Below are 21,169 nucleotides of genomic sequence, written 5' to 3'. Positions count from 1 at the left end.
GGGAAGATATCCCCAGGCTAGACTAGCCCGGAAGATTTTAACCACCACTCCTAAGATTATACAATTATCTTGCTGAGAAAATTTCATCAACTCTGCTGGGTTTGTAGAGCTTGACTGTATGTTGTGTTACCTATATTAGAATTTGCAGTTTTTATCCTTTAGATCTCAAATACGTGATGATTGTGTTGACGTAATCGTTGATATAACATGAGGTTCTTTCCCGACCAAAAGGCTTTATTTATACTTAGTAGTTCTCGGGCCCGATGACGGCCAGGTATGAAAAACAAGTATGGAATACTTTTTGAAATGGGTATAATGAAAACAAAGAAAGACCTTTAATAAGTTTTATGCTTTTTGAATGAAAATGTTGAGCGAAGATATTCCGGAACTACCCATGAAATGAACTACCAACATTAATAAAAAATGTGTTACCATATAGAACATCGGTACCCTTGAGGTAGAAATTACAACAAATTAACGTTTGTTTGACTGGTCTTTGATTTTGGGTAGTTCAAACACCGCAAGTCAAATCATTACTATGAACGCAAAAAATATTCTTAAATCTTCTATCTTTTTGCAAATATCCGATTAAAACGTATGATATCGCCAACTTACCGACGATTTTAGTATATTTTGGTGTTCAAAGAACTACCCTTTCACCTTTACTCCTTTACTACATAAAATCGCTGCTATTTCCCACCGGGATATGTAGAAACCATGGAAGTATTTGCATGGGAGTATTTGCTTCGGTCAGTTTGATCTTGATATACTTCTCTTGCTTCCTCTACAACGCTATCTAGTATATTATTGTTTTTGGGCAACGTAACCCTTGTCGCGACGACTCTTTTACACTTATATATATCTATAATTATGTATATAGATAATCAAAGAATTATGAATCTGTTGTAGGGATGTGAATGCACACATACTAGACTGACGTCGCGAATACCAGTCAGTATGTGTAGATAGGATGTAACTCTTACTCACTCATAGGTTCCTATGTCAGTGATCAGATCCTCAATATGGCTTTCCTTACACCTTTCCTTTCACCTCATGGATACGGATTACTTCTCCATCTGTAAGTTTAAGAAACATAAATGAACTACTGTTTGGTGATACAACTACCACCTACTTGGTGACACATCACCCTGCAGAATGTAAGCTTATCTCTCTTAATGACTCTGGCTGAACACCAGCGTATGTGATCTTATTAGTTACTCTTAGGTATTACTTTATGTCAGTTAATTGCCCTCTTATACATGACCCTTTCAATGGTGTGCTTATCAGCACTTAGTTAGCCGAGTAAGACTTATTCATTAGTGTGCATGCCAGCACTTGGGTGGCCAAGAAGGCCCTATTCATCAGTGTGCCCGCCAGCACTTGGGTGGCCAAGAAAGCCTCTTATAACAGTGTGCACGCCAGCACTTAGGTGGTCAAGGAAGACCTCTTCAACGGTGTGCACGCCAGCACTTAGGTGGCCAAGAAAGCCTCTTATAACAGTGTGCACGCCAGCACTTAGGTGGTCAAGGAAGACCTCTTCAACGTTGTGCACGCCAGCACTTAGGTGGCCAAGAAAGCCTCTTATAACAGTGTGCACGCCAGCACTTACATGGCCAAGAAAGCCTCTCATAACAGTGTGCACGCCAGCACTTACATGGCCAAGAAAGCCTCTCATAACAGTGTGCACGCCAGCACTTACATGGCCAAGAAAGCCTCTCATAACAGTGTGCACGCCAGCACTAACGTGGCCAAGAAAGCCTCTCATAACAGTGTGCACGCCAGCACTTACGTGGCCAAGAAAGCCTCTCATAACAGTGTGCACGCCAGCACTAACGTGGCCAAGAAAGCCTCTCATAACAGTGCACCATACTCTTAGATGCAACCTGGCCAGGAAATACTTCTACGATTGCGGGCTACTCATTTGGACAACGGTAGCCAAGGAAGGCTTCTACAATTGCAAGCTATGCATACAGACAACGTCTTCAATTGTGGGCATTACTTATTGATGCCCCCTAAAGAGTACTCATCTATCTTTACAAGTCGCATTGCCGGCCGGCCATTTTAAACACAAGTTATTAAACAGAATTTGGCATCATCGTTAGTAAAATTATAGTCAAATTAATAAAAGGGAGTTATATCACCACTACGTAGCTTTAGTAACAGCATCAGCGGGACTTTCTGCACTTTTTCACTCATATAAAAGTTAAACTCACTTTAACTACTTTCTTAGAAAACTAGCTTGTCAAGACAAGATTTAAGACATAGACAAGATTCACTTACTGATAGAAAAATTAGCGGGCTTCCGTTTCGGTGTTGCTACTTGTGACATTCCATATTTAGAATCGTGACTCATCGTCACGACACTCCCGACGAACGAAGAATTTGAGGGACATCGTGACGGCGTCAACCAGCCTTCGTCACGACACTCCCGACGAACGAAGAATTTGTCATAGTAGGGCGACCAAGTTGGCCGTCCATTCCCTTATCTTTTCCAGGGCTCTCGTGGCAGCGGCACGCACCGGTCTAGACTCATTATCATTCTCTTGTTCATTAACATCATTTTCTGATTCATCAACAACTTCAGTAATATCATTTTCTGGTTCACTGACAACTTCAGTAACCCCATCAATTATTCGTTTAGTGCTGTCTCTTACAGTTTCCATTTCTATATTATTATCTTTATTTTGTATATTAGTAATTACCTCTTCAGGAATGTCTATAGTCCTTGAATCATTCACAGAACCAACTATTCTTGTTCTCTTTAGAGTTTGACCAATATTTTCAGAACTATTCTCAATATTCTTATTATCAAAATCCTCAACTTCAAGCGGATACAACTGAGTGATTGATCTCGTATATATCTTGTTTCCAACTTTAACATTAGCTACTCTACAAAATCCATCTTTGCTTGTAGTAAGTGAGACTATTCTACCCACTTTCCAATCTTCTCTATTTTTTGTATCTCCTTTTATTTGTACTACCTGTCCTTCTTTAGGTAATAACTGAGACTTAATTCTTGGCTCTTTTAATGAATTTTGAAATCTCTCACGAAGACTAGAAAGATATCGGTTCATAAACATATCTTTAAACTCATCTAGAATTACTAAAGCTCTTTTCCAGCCTTGAATCAAATCTTGTTTCGTTGTTGTGCCTTCAATAAGAATGTCTTTATTATTTGTTGTCTCTGTCCTGATACATTTACCCATCATCAAAAAATCTGCTGGTTTCAGTATATGCACCATTTCTGAATCGACACAGGTAAGTGGTCTTGTATTTAAAATAGCTTCAATTTCTTTAATAACTGTATTGATTTCACTGTCATTTAACAAATGTTTATGCAATGTTCTCTTCATACAATGCTTTACTAGACTCACTAGTCTCTCATAAAAACCACCAAACCATGGTGATAACTGTGGTATAAATTTCCATGTAATTTTATTCTCTTTACAGTATGGATTGGTTAGAAGCTCTGATATAAGTTTGAATTGTGAAGCATTGTCTGAAATTATCAAACCAGGAGTCCCTCTTGTAGAAATCATTCGTCTTAGAGCAAGTAGCCCTTCTTTAGCAGATAAATCTTGTATCATTTCTAGATGTATAGCTCTTACAGCTAAACAAGTGAATAAACAAATCCACCTCTTGGAAACTCCATTTTCAGTCTTTACTAATATTGGTCCTAAATAATCAAGTCCAGTAAATGTAAAAGGTGAACTATAGTTCACTCTTTCAGCAGGAAGTGCAGGAGTAGGCGGAAGTTTGAATGGACCGCCTCCATGCTTGATACAGCTCGAACACTGTCTTATAATCTTTTGAACTTGAGCTTTACCCTGTGGTATCCAGTACAACTTCCGAATTAAACTCAATGTATGATTGGCTCCAACATGGTAGTTGTCTTCATGTATTCTCTTTATTAAACTATTTGTGAAGTCACAGTTCTTGGGCAATAAAATTGGGTATTTCATGTCAAACGACCATTCAGTATTTTCAAATCTTCCTTTGCTTCTTAACAAACCATCATCATCTTTAAATAATCGTAGATTACGACTTAAAGCAGTTTCTTTCATATTAACCTCATCAGGAAAATAAGTTGCTTGTATTCTTTTCATTTCTTCTATTTCTTTTGACTTACTATCGTGTTTACTAGTTTTACTTTCTTCTTTATTATTAATTAATGACTTTGTAACTTCATGAACATTCTTTGCCATTTTCATTTACTATATATACTACAGCTGCATAAGCCTTCGTTGATGCATCTGTGAAACAATGTAACTGATTTTCTTTACTTTCAAAGTCCTTTGTATAATATCTGGGTATTTCTTCCTGTTCATTTTCTAAATTATTATATATGTTTCTCCATTCTTCAAATAATTCTTTTGATAACTTTGAATCCCATTTAATTTTGCTTTTCCATAGATCTTGCATGAACAATTTTGGTGACAACAACGATGGTGCAACAAATCCACATGGATCGTAAGTAGAAGCAATTGTCCTTAAGACTCCTCGTTTAGTAGTTTGTAAGTCAACATTGTTTGGTCTCAATTGGATTGTATCTTTGTTTGTATTCCTGTCTAAGCCGAGAACCTTGACAACTTCTTTGTCAAGTACATCTGGTATCTTCTCTTTAAATTCTTTCGAGTTGGAACTCCACTCTCTTAGATTCATAGATATCTTCTCAAATTCTCTTTTTAAATTGTTGTATAATGTAATCGCTTGTAATGTCGTCTTCGTCCCAGTAACCAAATTGTCTACATATATGTCGCCAGAAACTTGCTGTACAGCCTTATTAGCCGACTGCATTAAATGGTACTTGATAGTAGCGTTTAACAAGAATGGACTAGAGATGACCCCAAACGGTACTCGACAAAAGCGAAGGTGTATAATATTGTCATCAGTAGCTGCTTTCGTTATATCTTTGAGCCATAGAAATCTAGTAACATCTTTACTGTCATCTTGAAGTCCAATTTGTAAAAATGCCTTTTCAACGTCTGCTGTTATTGCTGTTTTATGAGATCTGAATCTTATCAATAATCCTGTTAAATCTTCTAGTAATACTGGTCCAGCTCGAAGACATTCATTGAGACTAACTCCTTGTTTCAGTTTTGCTGACGCATCATATACAATACGAACAGCTTTTCCAGGTGTCTTTACTCCATGATGTGGCAGGTAATGTATGGTATGTATACTGTGATCTATTTCATCAGAGGGAACAGCTTCAATGATTCCATCTTCAAGTTGGTTTCTAATTGTCTCATCATATAACTTCAATGTGTCTTTATCCATTCGTCTTAATAAATTGCTTAATCTTCCTGTCACTAGTCCAAGATTAGTAGGTAGATTTGAAACATTATTATTCCATGGCCAGCATACAAAATATCTCTTGTCCTTGTATTTTGTGTTATCATTAAAGTTCTTCATAGCTTCTTCCTCTTTAGTAGTGTTGGGAGAGTCAGTAATTCCAATACATTCAAAGTCCCATAAGTTCTTCAGGTGCATGTTGTCTAAAGGTAAGTCCGGTTTATTCAATTTTGTTTCTTTATTCGACTGAAAGTAAGTAATAACTGATAAATTATCTATAGTTTTCTTTTCTGTTTTCCCTGTCAACATCCATCCAAATTTAGAATCCACTAAAAATAAGTTCTCACTTATCCGTTTCTTTGTTGTGTCTATAACCGTGAAATAATAGTCATTGCCGATGAGGATGTCCACTTGGTCACCAAGTGAACCATCGTCTGCCAAGATACATTCATTCTTCCAATGATAAAGTTCTTCTCCGGGGTAACTAACATGCTGTGCAATGGTTGGTACAACATTGGCGTACAGTACGACTTCCTCGTTAGTTCTGGTAAGTATATTTAATTTCACTAATGGACTATCATATTCCAATGGTTTATCAGTTCCGAAGGTGAAGACGGAAAGATGGTGTTCTTCTATTACAGCTAAATTCAATTCAGTAGCAATCCTCTTTGTTACATATGAACGCTGACTGCCAGAGTCCATAAGGATCCGACAATTCACTTTGTCGCATTTATTTTCATTTAATACAGTAACTACTGCTGTCTGTAACACCGTTGTAGAATTTCCAGATTTGACTGAAGTATTTGTATGCAATGTTTTCACTTTCACAGAATCACAAACTTTTGGACATAAAGCTCTGTTATGCCTTCCTCCACAATGTATACATTTTTTATTTATTTTACATGACTTACTCCAGTGACCTTGAACAAAGCAATAAAAGCATCGGCCCTTTAATTTAATTTGTCTGTCCTTAATAGTTCTTACAGTCTTACATTGATCATTGTAATGTGCTCCTGAGCAGAAAATACAATTTAATCTTGGTTTTTTCATGTTTATATCTTTCTCATATGAATTTTCAAATTTTCTTTTATTAGGAAGCATTCTATTATTATTGTAATTATTATTCTTGTAGTTAGGAGCAAATCTCATTTTCATTTTCCAATCCTGATGTTTATCCTTTAAATTCTTAAAATGTTCTTGGATCTTAAACCTTCTTGAACCGCTTGACGGGTTATGTTGGTTCACGCTATCTGTACCGTGGAATGTCTCAACCGTGTAATGTCTAATTTCCTTTTGACTTTTCTCTTGAGCAATTCTATTAGCATCCTCTCTTGCTGAAATAATAATCTCTAATTGTTTTCTCATATCTTCAATAGAATCTGTCTTTAACAACATCTTTAACTCATACACTATCTCTTCAGGAAACTTTTCAATAATAATAAACCGCAGATGGTTATGGTTAGTATTCTCACCAAGTGAATTTAAAACTCGTAGATGCCGCTCTACTTCATTAAGAGTTCTCCGACAATCTTCAGCAGTCTTGTCCGCAGCCTTAATTTTATATAAGGCAGCATAGTGAGCATCAATTATGTAATGTTCCTTACCATATCGTTCCTTAAGAATCGATACAGCAATCTCATAGTTTCTATTTGTAGTTTCTAATCCTTCAACAGCTCTCTTCGCATCTCCAGATAATGAAGCCTTCAAGTACAATAATTTGTCCACGTCCGGTAAGTGTCTACTATCAATATTTGATGTGAAATGGTCCCAGAACTGTTGCCATTGCAACACATCACCACTAAACTCAGGTAAGTTCAATTTTGGTAATTCACTATAAGTAGCTTTATTTGACCGTTCACTTTGGTCTTCACGCAAATCTTTTAACTTTATGGCCAACTCTATGAGAATTTCCTCGGAATTTAATTGAATAGCACTAAACATTGAGATGTCATCAGCAGATGGTTCGATACTCAATCGAAAATAATTGTTTAATTCAGTTGAAAAACGAGAATGAAGATTTTCCAATTTCTTGGTAGCAATTTCTGCTTGCTGTTTGTCAATATCACTTATTTCCTTTTGTAAGAATGTTTCGCACTGTTTCGTCACAATCTCGATATGATTTATTATATCTTGGAGTCTAGAAATTAGCAATGACTCCATCATTCGTAAGTAAACCGGTATATGCCAACAAGATTCTTAGCTGAAAATATTTACACACAGTAAGTATTCAAACGTCAAACATTTAGATTTTCTCTAATCGTAATCAGGTAAGTATTCTATTATTGCTCTTTACGACATGTACATTCATAAACTTATAATTCTTTTTAGCTAGAAAATTCAAAATATAATGGCGTCGGTCCATAACAGAGAAAACTCGACAAAAATAATTATCGTAAGTACGTATGTATGTACCGACCATATTCCATCATAAAACAAGCTCATTACTTGCGTTTACAATGTAAAACAACTTCAATATTACTCATGAAAACTGATTATACGATATTTAGATACACAAACTTACTGCATCAGCCATGATTACAATCTTACAGTTTATCTTACGAAAATCTCGAAATATAACGATATCTCAACAAATTCTTTTACTCACCAAGTAAATCTAATCACAAACTATGAAACTATTCACTATTTAACTCTTAACGTAAGGTATTTTATTTAAAATAAGAACTTTTCACTGTTTCTGTGTCAAACTTTTCTGAAGAAAACGAGCAAAGTAATGTTGCCAACATCACGTTAAAATATTCCTCTCTCGTGAATATACCTTAAAAAATATTATGTTGATTTCTCAACTCTCCATTAATAGCGGATACCATTAAATAATACACACAATTTTTTCTTCTGATTTATACGTAATTCAATTTACAACAACCAAGAATTTCATACAAAATTATGAACTTCAACTTAATATTATTTACCCACTCGTAAATATTTTACCCACAATCGGGATCATTTTATTAAACAGCAACACTGAGGTTCTTTCTCTCTCGTTCTCGCGAAACAGAAACAGTATTTCCGGTGTATTATCTTTACACACCAATAATCATAAATTCACGTCATTTGGGAACACAAATAAATGTAAACAGCATTATAAATCATAAAATCATTTTCTATAATGAATTACAACACAAACAAACACAATATCTCGTAAATAAAACATCATTTGATCATAACTTGTTTCGCCGCTTTCTACCACAATGGCGTCGTTTCATTCATCAAATTTTCGTATCATTTTTCTACAACAGAACTCTTTTACGTACCTTTTCTGTCAGACAGCACATATTTAACCAAAATATGAATCTTCGTAATCATTCTAGAATGTCATCGTGTCTAGAATTATGGATTCACCTCAGATTTCTTTTCATTTTCGTTCGTAATAACCACGAATATAGACCAGTGCCGCCATCTAGTGCCCTTTTACAGTATTACTATCAGATGACAAATTTTGAACATTTATTCATTTTCATCATAAAACTTGTCTTATATGCCTTTACAACTCTTGTCATGTATATTATTTTCTACTCATTTTATTTAGGTAGCTTACAGCCTCATTTACACATAGATATTCTTATTTATAACCAAGCAAATGCCAATTATAATGCTCTCACATATGAATTGTAAACATCATCATATCAGAATAAATAAAGGAGAAGGAAAGCCACATTTACCACTCTTAGATCTGACTGACATTAATATCCCAGCATCTCCATGTCGCGACGACTCTTTTACACTTATATATATCTATAATTATGTATATAGATAATCAAAGAATTATGAATCTGTTGTAGGGATGTGAATGCACACATACTAGACTGACGTCGCGAATACCAGTCAGTATGTGTAGATAGGATGTAACTCTTACTCACTCATAGGTTCCTATGTCAGTGATCAGATCCTCAATATGGCTTTCCTTACACCTTTCCTTTCACCTCATGGATACGGATTACTTCTCCATCTGTAAGTTTAAGAAACATAAATGAACTACTGTTTGGTGATACAACTACCACCTACTTGGTGACACATCACCCTGCAGAATGTAAGCTTATCTCTCTTAATGACTCTGGCTGAACACCAGCGTATGTGATCTTATTAGTTACTCTTAGGTATTACTTTATGTCAGTTAATTGCCCTCTTATACATGACCCTTTCAATGGTGTGCTTATCAGCACTTAGTTAGCCGAGTAAGACTTATTCATTAGTATGCATGCCAGCACTTGGGTGGCCAAGAAGGCCCTATTCATCAGTGTGCCCGCCAGCACTTGGGTGGCCAAGAAAGCCTCTTATAACAGTGTGCACGCCAGCACTTAGGTGGTCAAGGAAGACCTCTTCAACGGTGTGCACGCCAGCACTTAGGTGGCCAAGAAAGCCTCTTATAACAGTGTGCACGCCAGCACTTAGGTGGTCAAGGAAGACCTCTTCAACGTTGTGCACGCCAGCACTTAGGTGGCCAAGAAAGCCTCTTATAACAGTGTGCACGCCAGCACTTACATGGCCAAGAAAGCCTCTCATAACAGTGTGCACGCCAGCACTTACATGGCCAAGAAAGCCTCTCATAACAGTGTGCACGCCAGCACTTACATGGCCAAGAAAGCCTCTCATAACAGTGTGCACGCCAGCACTAACGTGGCCAAGAAAGCCTCTCATAACAGTGTGCACGCCAGCACTTACGTGGCCAAGAAAGCCTCTCATAACAGTGTGCACGCCAGCACTAACGTGGCCAAGAAAGCCTCTCATAACAGTGCACCATACTCTTAGATGCAACCTGGCCAGGAAATACTTCTACGATTGCGGGCTACTCATTTGGACAACGGTAGCCAAGGAAGGCTTCTACAATTGCAAGCTATGCATACAGACAACGTCTTCAATTGTGGGCATTACTTATTGATGCCCCCTAAAGAGTACTCATCTATCTTTACAAGTCGCATTGCCGGCCGGCCATTTTAAACACAAGTTATTAAACAGAATTTGGCATCATCGTTAGTAAAATTATAGTCAAATTAATAAAAGGGAGTTATATCACCACTACGTAGCTTTAGTAACAGCATCAGCGGGACTTTCTGCACTTTTTCACTCATATAAAAGTTAAACTCACTTTAACTACTTTCTTAGAAAACTAGCTTGTCAAGACAAGATTTAAGACATAGACAAGATTCACTTACTGATAGAAAAATTAGCGGGCTTCCGTTTCGGTGTTGCTACTTGTGACATTCCATATTTAGAATCGTGACTCATCGTCACGACAACCCTCATGGAATCTAATGTATTCAATCAATCAATAATGCTTTATTGCACAAATAACATACAGGACAGGCACAAACGGGTAAAATATGCCCAATAGGCGGCTTTATTGCTAAACAGCAATTTCTGCCAGGCAACCATAGGGTGAAAGAAGCCGATGTATTAGGAGTGGTATTTGTAAATACCATGGGGATGAAAATATCTAATGTGTCTTTAGGTATTGCCTGCCGCGCTTGATGGAATGAAATCGCATTCATTTTAAATATAGTCATATTATGTAGCAGCCGTGGTTGGTCTCTGATAGTAGATATTTGGTGATTTGGTATAATTAAATTCTGAGTAATGGCAGTACTGTTGAGTTTATGACAAGTTTATGAGCTGTTTTTTTGGCGGGAGGCGGGAACGGGACAGTTGCTTTCTTCATTGAATAATCTAAATAATTAATACGAAGTGGTGTTTTGTGGTTAATGATCGCATTAAGTTAGTCGGAAGACATTCGCGAGTGTTATTATATTGGAGTATTCAATAAACAAAGTGTATCTGCCTATTTTCGCTTCGTGTCAGGAAGCCGCTTCATAACTCAAAAGTTTATGCGGACTTTTGAGTTAATTCGTTTGGGGTTCGGAGTAGGAGTCTACTCCGAGGGTGGGGGCTTAGGTTTCATCATCATCACCTTTCATCATTTCATTAATCATCAAGAAAAAAAAAACGTCAGACATGGCTGTATGGGCATAGTTCCCTTTGCCTTACCCTTCGGGGAAAACCAAACCAAAAAAAAAAAAAAAAAGTTTATGAGCTGTCAAAGTTGTCTGTCAATAACAAAAAATTAAAAAGTTCAGCCGCGCCGAATGTGTTTAGTGAAAAAAGTATTTTTTCTTATTAGATTTGTGATCTTTTCAGCGTTATATCCAAAATAATTACAACTTCACTGAAAATGTTTTAAAGTAAGTTAAATAGTAAGTTGAGAAGGAAGTGTGAAGTTAACAGTGATTATGTCTGGGAGTGAAGTAGACAGCGAGGGGTCGAATTTGGACCTTCAAGGAGTATCAGTGACTCCCTATTCGTCGCCATCGCAACAGGTGCCGAGCGCGGGGTCGAGTCGAATATCCTACATTGAAGAAATGTCTTTGCATGATGGTAAGAAAAATAGAAAAATCTTTTTTTATTATGGGCAAAGAAAAAAAAAATTTTAATTTTTTCTATGCCACAAAATGCTCAGTAGTTTATCCATTTTATTTTGGGCAAAGAAAAAATATCTATTTTTTTTTGTATTTTTATCTATGCTAAAATATGCTTAGTAGGTAGATTATCTAATAAGATTATTGTATTCTTTTTTGTTTTAATGGTCTCAATGTTTCATAACTTATAATGGGAAATATATTGTTAAATAAATAACTCTTTTATCGGACTAACAGAAACTTCGAAACTGCCAATGACCCAAAACCAACAACAAAGCATGTTATTGTTATGAGCTTAGAATCTGTATCCTGATATTTTAGACTTACAAGTATGTCATCATAGTGTTCAAATTTCTTTATGGTAATTAGAATCAAACACAATGTTGTACAAGCTAATTGACTTTTTTGTTCTTTGGTATAAGCAGTTAGTAGTTGGCACTATTACATTGTTTTACAGTTGTGGAGAAGGATGTTATTAAACAGAAAAGTACAAAATTTATTAGTTTAAACTTTAAAGTCATATGACCGAATGTCCTCTTAAAACTACAAACTATACACCTATAGCATAGAATAAGGAATAATACTATGTGTAAATTGGCAACTCTCTGCTCCCCACCAGCAGCTGAGCTAGGTTTACCTCACCCTCTACGTCAGACGTCACACACACAGATGCGCATGTACATAATGTCAATGTGCAGTGTCTGCGTAAAATGAGGTGTTTTGTATGAAGTGTCCAGTCAATAGTATCCCATTGTTTAACTAATGTGTCTGGAAATATCTGCCTCATGAGGTTAATGTGGCATATTTTCTTAAAATACAAATGAAAAAAAAAAATTGTTTTTGGATGAAAAGATAATAAGTAAGGTTTTAACTTGGGTAGGAGAGGCTGAAACATTTAATTAATCTCCATATGTTGCAAGTAAAATATAAAATTCACGTCTTTGATCCCTAATGTGGTGTGGTGTGCAGAGCCACAAATAATCAGAAGACAGTTTGCAATCTTGATACTTTCTTGATGAATGAAGTTCTAAAAGTACATATAATTTTATTTTATGAGACCATATATTTTTTATATATGCTTTTTTGGTATGGTGGTAAAACAAAATACCTCTACAGTACCTACAACTACCTTTTTAAAAATAAAGTATGTTTTTTGCATACTTTGTAATTTTTTACCTAGTAATCTAATTTAATATGTACCTATAATTACAATGCGATATGAAATATAGAACAATAAACATCAATACATTTGGAACCCCATTGCTTTGTGTCAGAGTATTTTATTAATAGTACAAGAACCACAGGCCTATCTTATTGTTAGCTTTTAGCTTGCTACTAATTATGAGTCATTAACTCATTCATTCTTACCTACTTGTGAGTAAAATACTTAACATATAAAAATAGATTCCTTGCTAAAGTTTTTACCCAGTCACAGCAAAGCAAAAAGGAGAGTTATGTGTTTGACCACTATGTATGTATGTCCCCTCTAACTTCTAAACCACTAATCAAAATGTAACAAGTGAGGTGTTACTGGAGGCGACTTGATTGTCTGCTTGTTTGTTTATAGTTTACAACTAGTTTCACTTTATGACCTTCTTGGAAATAACAGATCATAAAAAAAATCACATGCAAAATCATTCAGTGCTCATCAACATCAGCGGGCTTAGCACCGTAAGTACGTGACTCTTTCTCGCCGCGACAGAGATCATCATCTTTCTGTGCAGTACTGTGAGAGAGTGACGGGTGACGTATGTCGAGGCGAGAAAGAGTCTTACGGTGCTAAGCCCGCAGATTTTCTTTTAGGTAAGTAGGTACTTATATTAATTATCTGTTTGTCCAGCCAATTTGTTAAAGCAAAAAAATATCTAATACATACTGAAAGAAATTTCATATTGGAATCTGATTAGAAACTTATTCCATATTATTTCATTATTTATACCTTATAATATTAATTCATTTTAAAATTAACATGTTAATAAACTATCCCTTTCCTTTTCGTTGAATAAGAAAGTGACAGGTATAACTTGAAGTTAATAAATAAAGTGGTTAAATTGTTATTATCCGTGAAATTAGAAGGTTAAACGAAGGAAAATCTTTTCAGCGCCATTTATATTGTTTTTGAGGATAGTAGCCTGGAAAGTCTCACATTGCATGCGGCAAATCTGTAATAAGTTACAGATTACGTGACTAAGTGACTTACGTGAGTGATAAGTTACAGGTTTACGTGATTTATCACGTCAATAAAAAATATGGGCAATGGCCACCTTTATCGTTCCACCTTTCTCGGTTCTGAACGAAATCTCTAAGCTCGAAAATCTTCGACGCGAAATGTAAAATAAAAAAATATTTTACAGATGAAGATATTAAGTGAGCTAAAGTGGTGTTTTGTTTTCAGGGCCTCACTTGATAATAGTGACGCAGCCTCAGAACCACTTCAGGTTCAGGTACAAGACGGAGAGGGAGTCGGGCACGCATGGCTGTCTGCAAGGCAAGTCCAAGGTTCCTGGCGTGCCCAAGACTTACCCCACTGTGCAGGTGAGTCGAAGAAACCAGTATACTTACGTCGCGTAAGCTTACGACTATATCCCAATTGGGGGAGTCAGAGATACATCCATCGCTAGATAAACTAAGTACCCACACCTCATCGAGCTTTCTGTTAGACCAACGTGATAGGTGGTGAGCCATATCGATGTCTGTAACGGTCGTGACAACTGTGTTACGGAAAAGATAATTTAATAAGTCATCGGCGCAAGTGCGGTATCGTGGTTCGAAATGGCGTTCCCCGGCTATTATGCAGTATATCATAGTAAATCTTGAAAATAAGTTACGCTATGATCTGGTATTTATTGCTATTCACCAATAATAATCGATATTATCCATTGCTTATCGATACTATTATTGACTGCCGATAGACTATTATTGCAGCCTCCGTGGTCTAGTGGTTAGAGCGTTAGGCTCACGATCTGGAGGTCCGGGTTCGATTCCCGATGGGGACATTGTCGAAATCACTTTGTGAGACTGTTCTTTGTATGGTAAGGACTTTTCAGGCTTGAATCACCTGATTGTCCGAAAAAGTAAGATGATTCCGTGCTTCGGAGGGCACGTTAAGCCGTTGGTCCCGGCTATTAGCCGTAAAAAACACCTCCACCAACCCGCAGTGGAGCAGCGTGGTGGAGTATGCTCCATACCCCCTTCGGTTGATTGAGGGGAGGCCTGTGCCCAGCAGTGGGACGTATATAGGCAGTTTATGATTATTATAGACTATTATAGATTGAATAGATATTTTATAGATTAAAAATAGTTCACTATGGATCGGCGAGACCACTACGGGTCTGTTTCACTTCACCACATGCTAACAACTGTCTGATACGTTATTCAGACTACATGTAGCATAGAGCACTCATATCGCGCGCGATTCGATATGTAAAATGAACCACAGCCATTGCCTTCGCGATAGTCGATAAATAAACCAAATTCTATTGTACAATAATCGTAGGCTCTTGTCAACCCGAACCCGAACGCATAGTGACGTTCAGAGGGCCTTATTCTCAGGATGCAAATAAAAGCACTGTCAGATAACCTATGCGCTGGATAAGTGTCAGATAGCAGTAGTAGAATTAATACGCGTAGATATCGCGTGCGACGCGGTAGTTGAGCCAATAGAACTTTGGCTACCTATGCGACATTTGAACTAATAGAATTTGTACATTGTTTGTGGTTTACGCGGTTATTATCATGATTAGAACACATAATACCGGATTCTTACCGCGTAAACCTCAATGTACAAATTATATTAGTTCGCATGTCGTAGTTCTATTGGCTCAACTAGCGCGTCGCACGCGATATCTATTCGTGCAGCAGATAGTATTTCTACTACTACTATCTGACACTTATCCAGCGCATAGGTTATCTGACAGTGCTTTTATATGCACCCTTGGAACGTCACTATGATTACTGTATGATTTTCCGTTGCATGTTCTGGGGGGTTAAAATGGCCACATCGAAGCAATTCGTCTAAGAAAGCAATATTGCTATTTGGCATTTGTTTGTATTGCGCACGTACTTTTATATGCGCAAATGTCAAATTGCAACATTGCTTTCTTAGATGAATTGCTTCGATGTGGCCATTTTAATCCGAATTATTAATCCGAATTTTTAGCCCATTTTTGCCCTGGAAGACAAAAAAAGCTACATCGAAGCAATTCATCTTAAAAAGGAATACATATTGCAACTTGACTTTGCGCATGTAAGTAAGCAATGTCAACCAGATGTCAAATAGCAATAGTGCCTTTTTAGATGAATTGCTTCAACGTGGCCTCTTTTTTTCCTATTTTTTAACCCCTGTTTTTTCTTCTCTGAAGCTGAAGAATTACAGTGGATGTGCTACTATAAAGTGTAAGCTATACCAGCATGAGAGAGACTTTGAACATCCTCACACGTTGCATGAAGACGATATAGAAGTCAGTGCTCAAGTTCCGGACGAGAACAGCTATATGGTTTGGTACGTTTATTTCCCGTCGGGTTAGGCAGAGACCACGGAATTTCACTTAGATCCTGACACACCCCTTTCACTTCTTCCACTCTCATCAAAGACTTCATGCGTGCTCCACGGTTTAGAGTAGGTACTCCTGACCTAACCTTTCTTTGAAATATCCTAAATTAATTTAGTACGTATTGTTATCCTTGTTTTACGTATGTACTCTCTCCCTCTCTCCTTGGCATTTATTATTGCCACCTGACGGCGTTGTCTGCCTTCTTTGTATTTCCCTTCCACTTCGCCCGATCGGACCTGTAGTTTTCGTAATACACCACGGAATAGAAGAATGAGAATGCAATGCAATGGCCTTAACGCGGATTTTGTATGAAAACCGCTCTTTTTTATTACTACTCCTGCAAAGAGATAACTACGATAGCTCTACTGCTTCTCAAATTGCATAGCCACTTCACCGGTAATGTGTACTTTATGTGATAAGCTGCAATTTTATCATTACTTTTCGTAAGATACTGCATACAAACGACGACGCCCTGAGCCGAGGTTCGCGCCCAACTGGGCATCCTCAGGCCTGTTGTCTCGTCTCGTCCAACCTCTTATACGTTGTACCGGGTGAGAGCCTTCAGCGCTCCCCATTTGTCCGGCCAAGTGGTTAATGCCATCTGCGGCAAATCTACAATAAGTCACGTCAAAAAAAAGAAGATCTTGCATCATAGTGGATGTTTGATTTTTAGCCCTGCAGGTTATAATGCACAAGACGACCTTTTAATATACTATCGCGGAGCTCCGTGTGTCGTAAAGTTTACAGACGACTGGAGTGCAAAATTGAAGTATTAACTATTTGCTCATACTTGTTTCGTGCTCACTTGGCCCGTCCAACCTCTTTCTTTTTTTCCGTGTAATACACGATTCTGACGACAACAAACACTTCAGAACCCTGATACCGACTGACTCAGGGTTCGACGTTCGACGTCGACTCGGCGATTTCCACATTTAGCGCTTATTGCTACCAGCCCACTAGAGTAGATTAATTATTTCCGATATAAACCCTGACCCGGGGTTCGCGCCCAACAGGTCAGGCCTCAACGTTCCCCATTTTTCTGCCCAAGTAGTAAATGCCACCACATAGGGTGCAAACCTACACTAAGTCAAAAATGGAAACCTTGGATAGAGTTGTGGGAGAAATAGAGGAAGGCATTTACTCAGCAGTGGACGCTTTGGGATCAGAAATACTTCGTTATTCGTTTTTCGAATGTTTCATTCACGTAATTTTGTCTTCCTTTTCAAGTTTTCGAGGCCTGGGCGTCATACATACAGCCAAAAGAGACCTGCCAGGCTTGTTGTATAATAAGCGGGAGAAGAGTATGACCAAAGAAGAATTAAAAAAAATAACTAAAAAAGAGGTGAGTTCGCCTAATCTATAAATATGTCACGCCTTATTACAAAACGAAGACTGATGATTTAAGAATTATTATGAGTTGTCCCATTAAAATCCGTCGACTTTTTTTTTGGCGTGGACTATGTTTAATCTTTCGAACGCCGGAACGCGGATCTCGACCAGACACAATGTAAAATCTACTGTGTCTGGTATCTCGGCATATGAGAGGTTAAACCTGGTATGTTTAAAATGGACACCCCTTTTTGTACGTATGAAAAAAACTTAATCTAATTCATACATCTTCTTCTATCATTATGAAAACATTATGTATGTACGTAAAAATGTATCTCTCCTTCCGAGAAACTGCGAAAGGCATACTTATAATACAAGGAATAAAAATAAAATTGTTGTTAAAAATTCTAGATTAAGTAAATTAAATTCATCTTTTTTGGGGTTATGTACAGTCATGACCAGCAATATAATGTACCCACTTTAGGACTCTGTCGCACTAACATCCCAAGTAGCATTTTGTTCCATTTAAGAGTACACATTTAGTTCCAAGGTGAACTTAAAGCATTACTACAGTTCACTCGTGATGTATTAGCTGCATTATTGCAATTAATTACACCTATACCTGTCTAAGGGACGTATAGGAGTGTAGAGTAATACTTTTATACGATTATGGGTGTTATAATACTCTAACAACTATCCTTTAGTCAGCTTTCTGACTAAGAGCATTATAGGAGGGTAGAGATACGGCAACCGCTGTTTAACGGCCTACTTGTTCGATGTTATAGAGCTAGCATTTTAATATAACACTTGTGGTCATTTATAAAGCCAAAGCCTGTTATGTTTACTTGTTTTAGACTGTTATACAGCCAGTAGCTGTATTAGGACTTGTTTGTGATACTTAAAATAACCTTTTTTTACTATCTGTACAGAAGTGTTTAAATGATTCACATGTGGACTGTAGGCTGTTAGAAGGACTATATGTGTTGTCCATTAACATCAATAGCAGTTTATTTGTCCACAAGTACTACTCTTATTTGCTGTAAGCTGAACATGAATGTGAATGTGATATTCTATTACACTTTTTCCCAAGCGCCATTGCAAAGATAAGGCTTCAACAAGTGCGACTTCAACCGTTGTTGGTGGTTCCGTACATAATGCAGAGGAAAATAGTATGCCTGAACCTGAAAGTTCCCTTCAAATATACAGATATCAGAGTGTGGTGATTGCAAACAAATTATTTTCTGTCCTTTTCTGTCGCAGGGCATAATGTTGTCCCTGTTTATCTAGTTTGTTTACATTATTTTAAATACCTCCTTGAACACAGTAGTGTTTTTGTAATGTAAATACTCTGACGCCAACTGTGTGTCTCACACGAAAAGGTGATTTTTGTTACTTTATTACAAAATTTGTACTTTAGGTGACTATTAGTGTAACTGGGCATTTTTAACTGGGCATTTAACGGCCATTAATAATTTTTATTGCGGATCTCTAAAATTTCAGTATTTGAATAAAGAATTAAAGATACACAATTGTCCTGAACTACATCTTAAAGCTGTACATAAGTTCACATTAGAATAAATTAATTGACATTGGCGCTGTAGTGGTACAAATGTGGGACTTCATATAGATAACAGCATTCTAACAGAACACATGTGAACCTAATATACGCTCACCGCATTAAATAGGAGTTATAACAGTTCACATAGCCGTATTTCATTTCCACCATTTTGTTCTACGTAACCTAAAATATTTACCAAATAAATCTACAAGATTAATGCAGATTTATCACAAAATACGCAGATAGAGCGAATGAGTTTTGGTTTCATGTTAAAATTAATTACCGTAGTATAATTATAATGCCAATAAAATATCAAAAACTGAAAATGTAAATTTTCCTCTCAGCCAGTTTTAAATATTTCAAAATGAATAAAGCGTTTTTACAGAGGCGCGTGAAATTTTTAGTTGTCAATATGTATACATTTCACGATAAAGTTGCATTCCCATGGCATTAACATGATATAGTATATTTATAAAACATTATATTATAATAATAATCCGCCGGAGTTAGTTTGCCCCGAATCCGTGCACTCCATACAATTGTCAAACTAATATATTAAAATGTGGAAATAATTTAGGACACAAGTGAATTTAAGGTAGCTTACTGGAGTACTTTTGTCCGATTTTAACTGTGAAGGCTGTGTATTTAGCCACTTATTACTCTTTATTACACTCATGTACGTTGTATGGTTCACACTGCGTTCCATATAGTGCCGTAAGTCAGCCTTAAGTCCGATGTTACTACTTAAACTGCTATTATAATGCTATTTTACTTCTAATGTACAGCCATAGTGAACTTAAGGCTGTCTAATTTGTGCCCAAACTGGTTCAATAAAAGCATTATAGCAAGCTATACAGCTCATATCGTCGCTGGAAATTTCAATTGCTGTAAGGGACATTTGGCCAATTTTTTTTATTGCATCATTCGATAGAGCTTGATTTTCTCCATCGATTGATACATTTGAAATACCAATAGCCCTCATATTTTTTATTTTATTAACGATTGAATTTTCTGATATTTTTGAATAAAATGGCGTAAAGGACCCAAGCTTTTGAAAGTATGACGTATATCACATTTTTGTTTTACTTAAGTGATGTAAGGGTCTTGTTTTATAAAAAAATATATTTAAAATATGACAATGTCTTTTACGACACTAAAGCTGACATGAAATTATAACAAACAATATTGATATAGGGATGTAAGTAACTGTGGTTATTTATTTTGTCATTTATGTCTACACGTATTAACACGACGTAACTAGCAATGAGTCCGCTGTCTTAAAAATCTTGTAGTTTTATATTTACCATACAATCTAAACTGGTATACTAATTATTATTCTTTCATTTAGAAATAAACAAAGATAGAACTTCGCTTAAGACCTTATTACACTACTTAGCTCTTTCGCCGTACATTTTATGCCTACGCCAGCGTGTACGTGCACCGTATCCCCTCCACACCCCTTTTTTTGACGTGACTTATGTTGATTTGCCGCAGATGGCATTAACTACTTGGCCGGAAAAATGGGGAGCGCTGAAGGCTCTCACCCGGTACAACGTTTAAGAGAACAGGTCTGAGGGTGCCCAGTTGGGCGCGAACCTCGGCTCAGGGCGTCGTCTGAGAGGAAAAATATTTGAAGGAATTAATCGACTCTAGTGGGTCGATAGCGATTAAGCGCTGATTGAGGGAAGTCGTCGACCACGCCGGTGGGGTCAGTATCGGGGTCCTGAAGTGTTTGGTGTCGCGAACTGATTGGCTGCCTCTATGGCTAGAGTAATCGGGTCGTCGGGATCGTATATTACGTCCTTCGGACTCCGATACTTTTCAGTACCGTCCCTAAGCTGGATGCATTCAGAAGCCGCAACTACCAAGGGATTTGGGTGGTGCGGAGCAGAATCGAAAAAAGTTTTGAAGCTAATTTGAGCCATTCGGCAATGGTTGGCAGATCTAGGTCAATGTGCAGAGTTTCATTTCGAAGGAACCACGGAGATCCCGTGGCTTTCCGCATG

The 21,169-nt window shown here is 37.1% G+C and overlaps 4 protein-coding genes across 5 annotated transcripts in view; 3 read left to right on the top strand and 1 right to left on the bottom strand.

The window, feature by feature from the left end:
* The window catches only part of LOC126369611 (nuclear factor NF-kappa-B p100 subunit-like), a 331,681-nt gene that overhangs the window by 234,976 nt on the left and 75,536 nt on the right, over positions 1-21,169 (bottom strand). The window lies entirely within an intron of this gene.
* Positions 1-21,169, top strand: part of LOC126369621 (SH3 domain-containing kinase-binding protein 1-like) — a 95,214-nt gene that overhangs the window by 48,941 nt on the left and 25,104 nt on the right. The window lies entirely within an intron of this gene.
* Positions 1,070-10,551, top strand: LOC126369724 (histone H1.4-like). Its single transcript, XM_050014304.1, has 3 exons — positions 1,070-1,339; positions 1,565-1,789; positions 9,751-10,551. Exons 2-3 carry the CDS (start codon positions 1,610-1,612, stop codon positions 10,060-10,062), a joined length of 492 nt encoding a protein of 163 aa, XP_049870261.1. The 5' UTR covers positions 1,070-1,339; positions 1,565-1,609; the 3' UTR covers positions 10,063-10,551.
* LOC126369614 (nuclear factor NF-kappa-B p110 subunit-like) overlaps positions 11,339-21,169 on the top strand; it is a 40,537-nt gene continuing 30,706 nt past the window's right edge. Inside the window, exons 1-4 of the mRNA XM_050014117.1 lie at positions 11,339-11,682; positions 14,119-14,258; positions 16,085-16,224; positions 17,504-17,618. Of these exons, the coding sequence (XP_049870074.1) occupies positions 11,538-11,682; positions 14,119-14,258; positions 16,085-16,224; positions 17,504-17,618 (540 nt within the window). The 5' untranslated portion in view covers positions 11,339-11,537. The remainder of the gene's footprint in view (positions 11,683-14,118; positions 14,259-16,084; positions 16,225-17,503; positions 17,619-21,169) is intronic.

Source organism: Pectinophora gossypiella, chromosome 9 (assembly GCF_024362695.1).
Source record: "Pectinophora gossypiella chromosome 9, ilPecGoss1.1, whole genome shotgun sequence".
Taxonomy (NCBI): domain Eukaryota; kingdom Metazoa; phylum Arthropoda; class Insecta; order Lepidoptera; family Gelechiidae; genus Pectinophora; species Pectinophora gossypiella.
This window is presented reverse-complemented; position numbering and strand designations above follow the sequence as displayed.

Coding starts and splice junctions, on each gene's coding strand:
- LOC126369724 (XM_050014304.1), top strand. CDS start 1,610: ATGGCCAAGAAAGCCTCTCATAACAGTGTGCACGCCAGCACTTACATG. Junction 1,790..9,750: donor GTGTGCACGCCAGCACTTAC/GTGGCCAAGAAA, acceptor GCCAGCACTTAG/GTGGCCAAGAAAGCCTCTTA.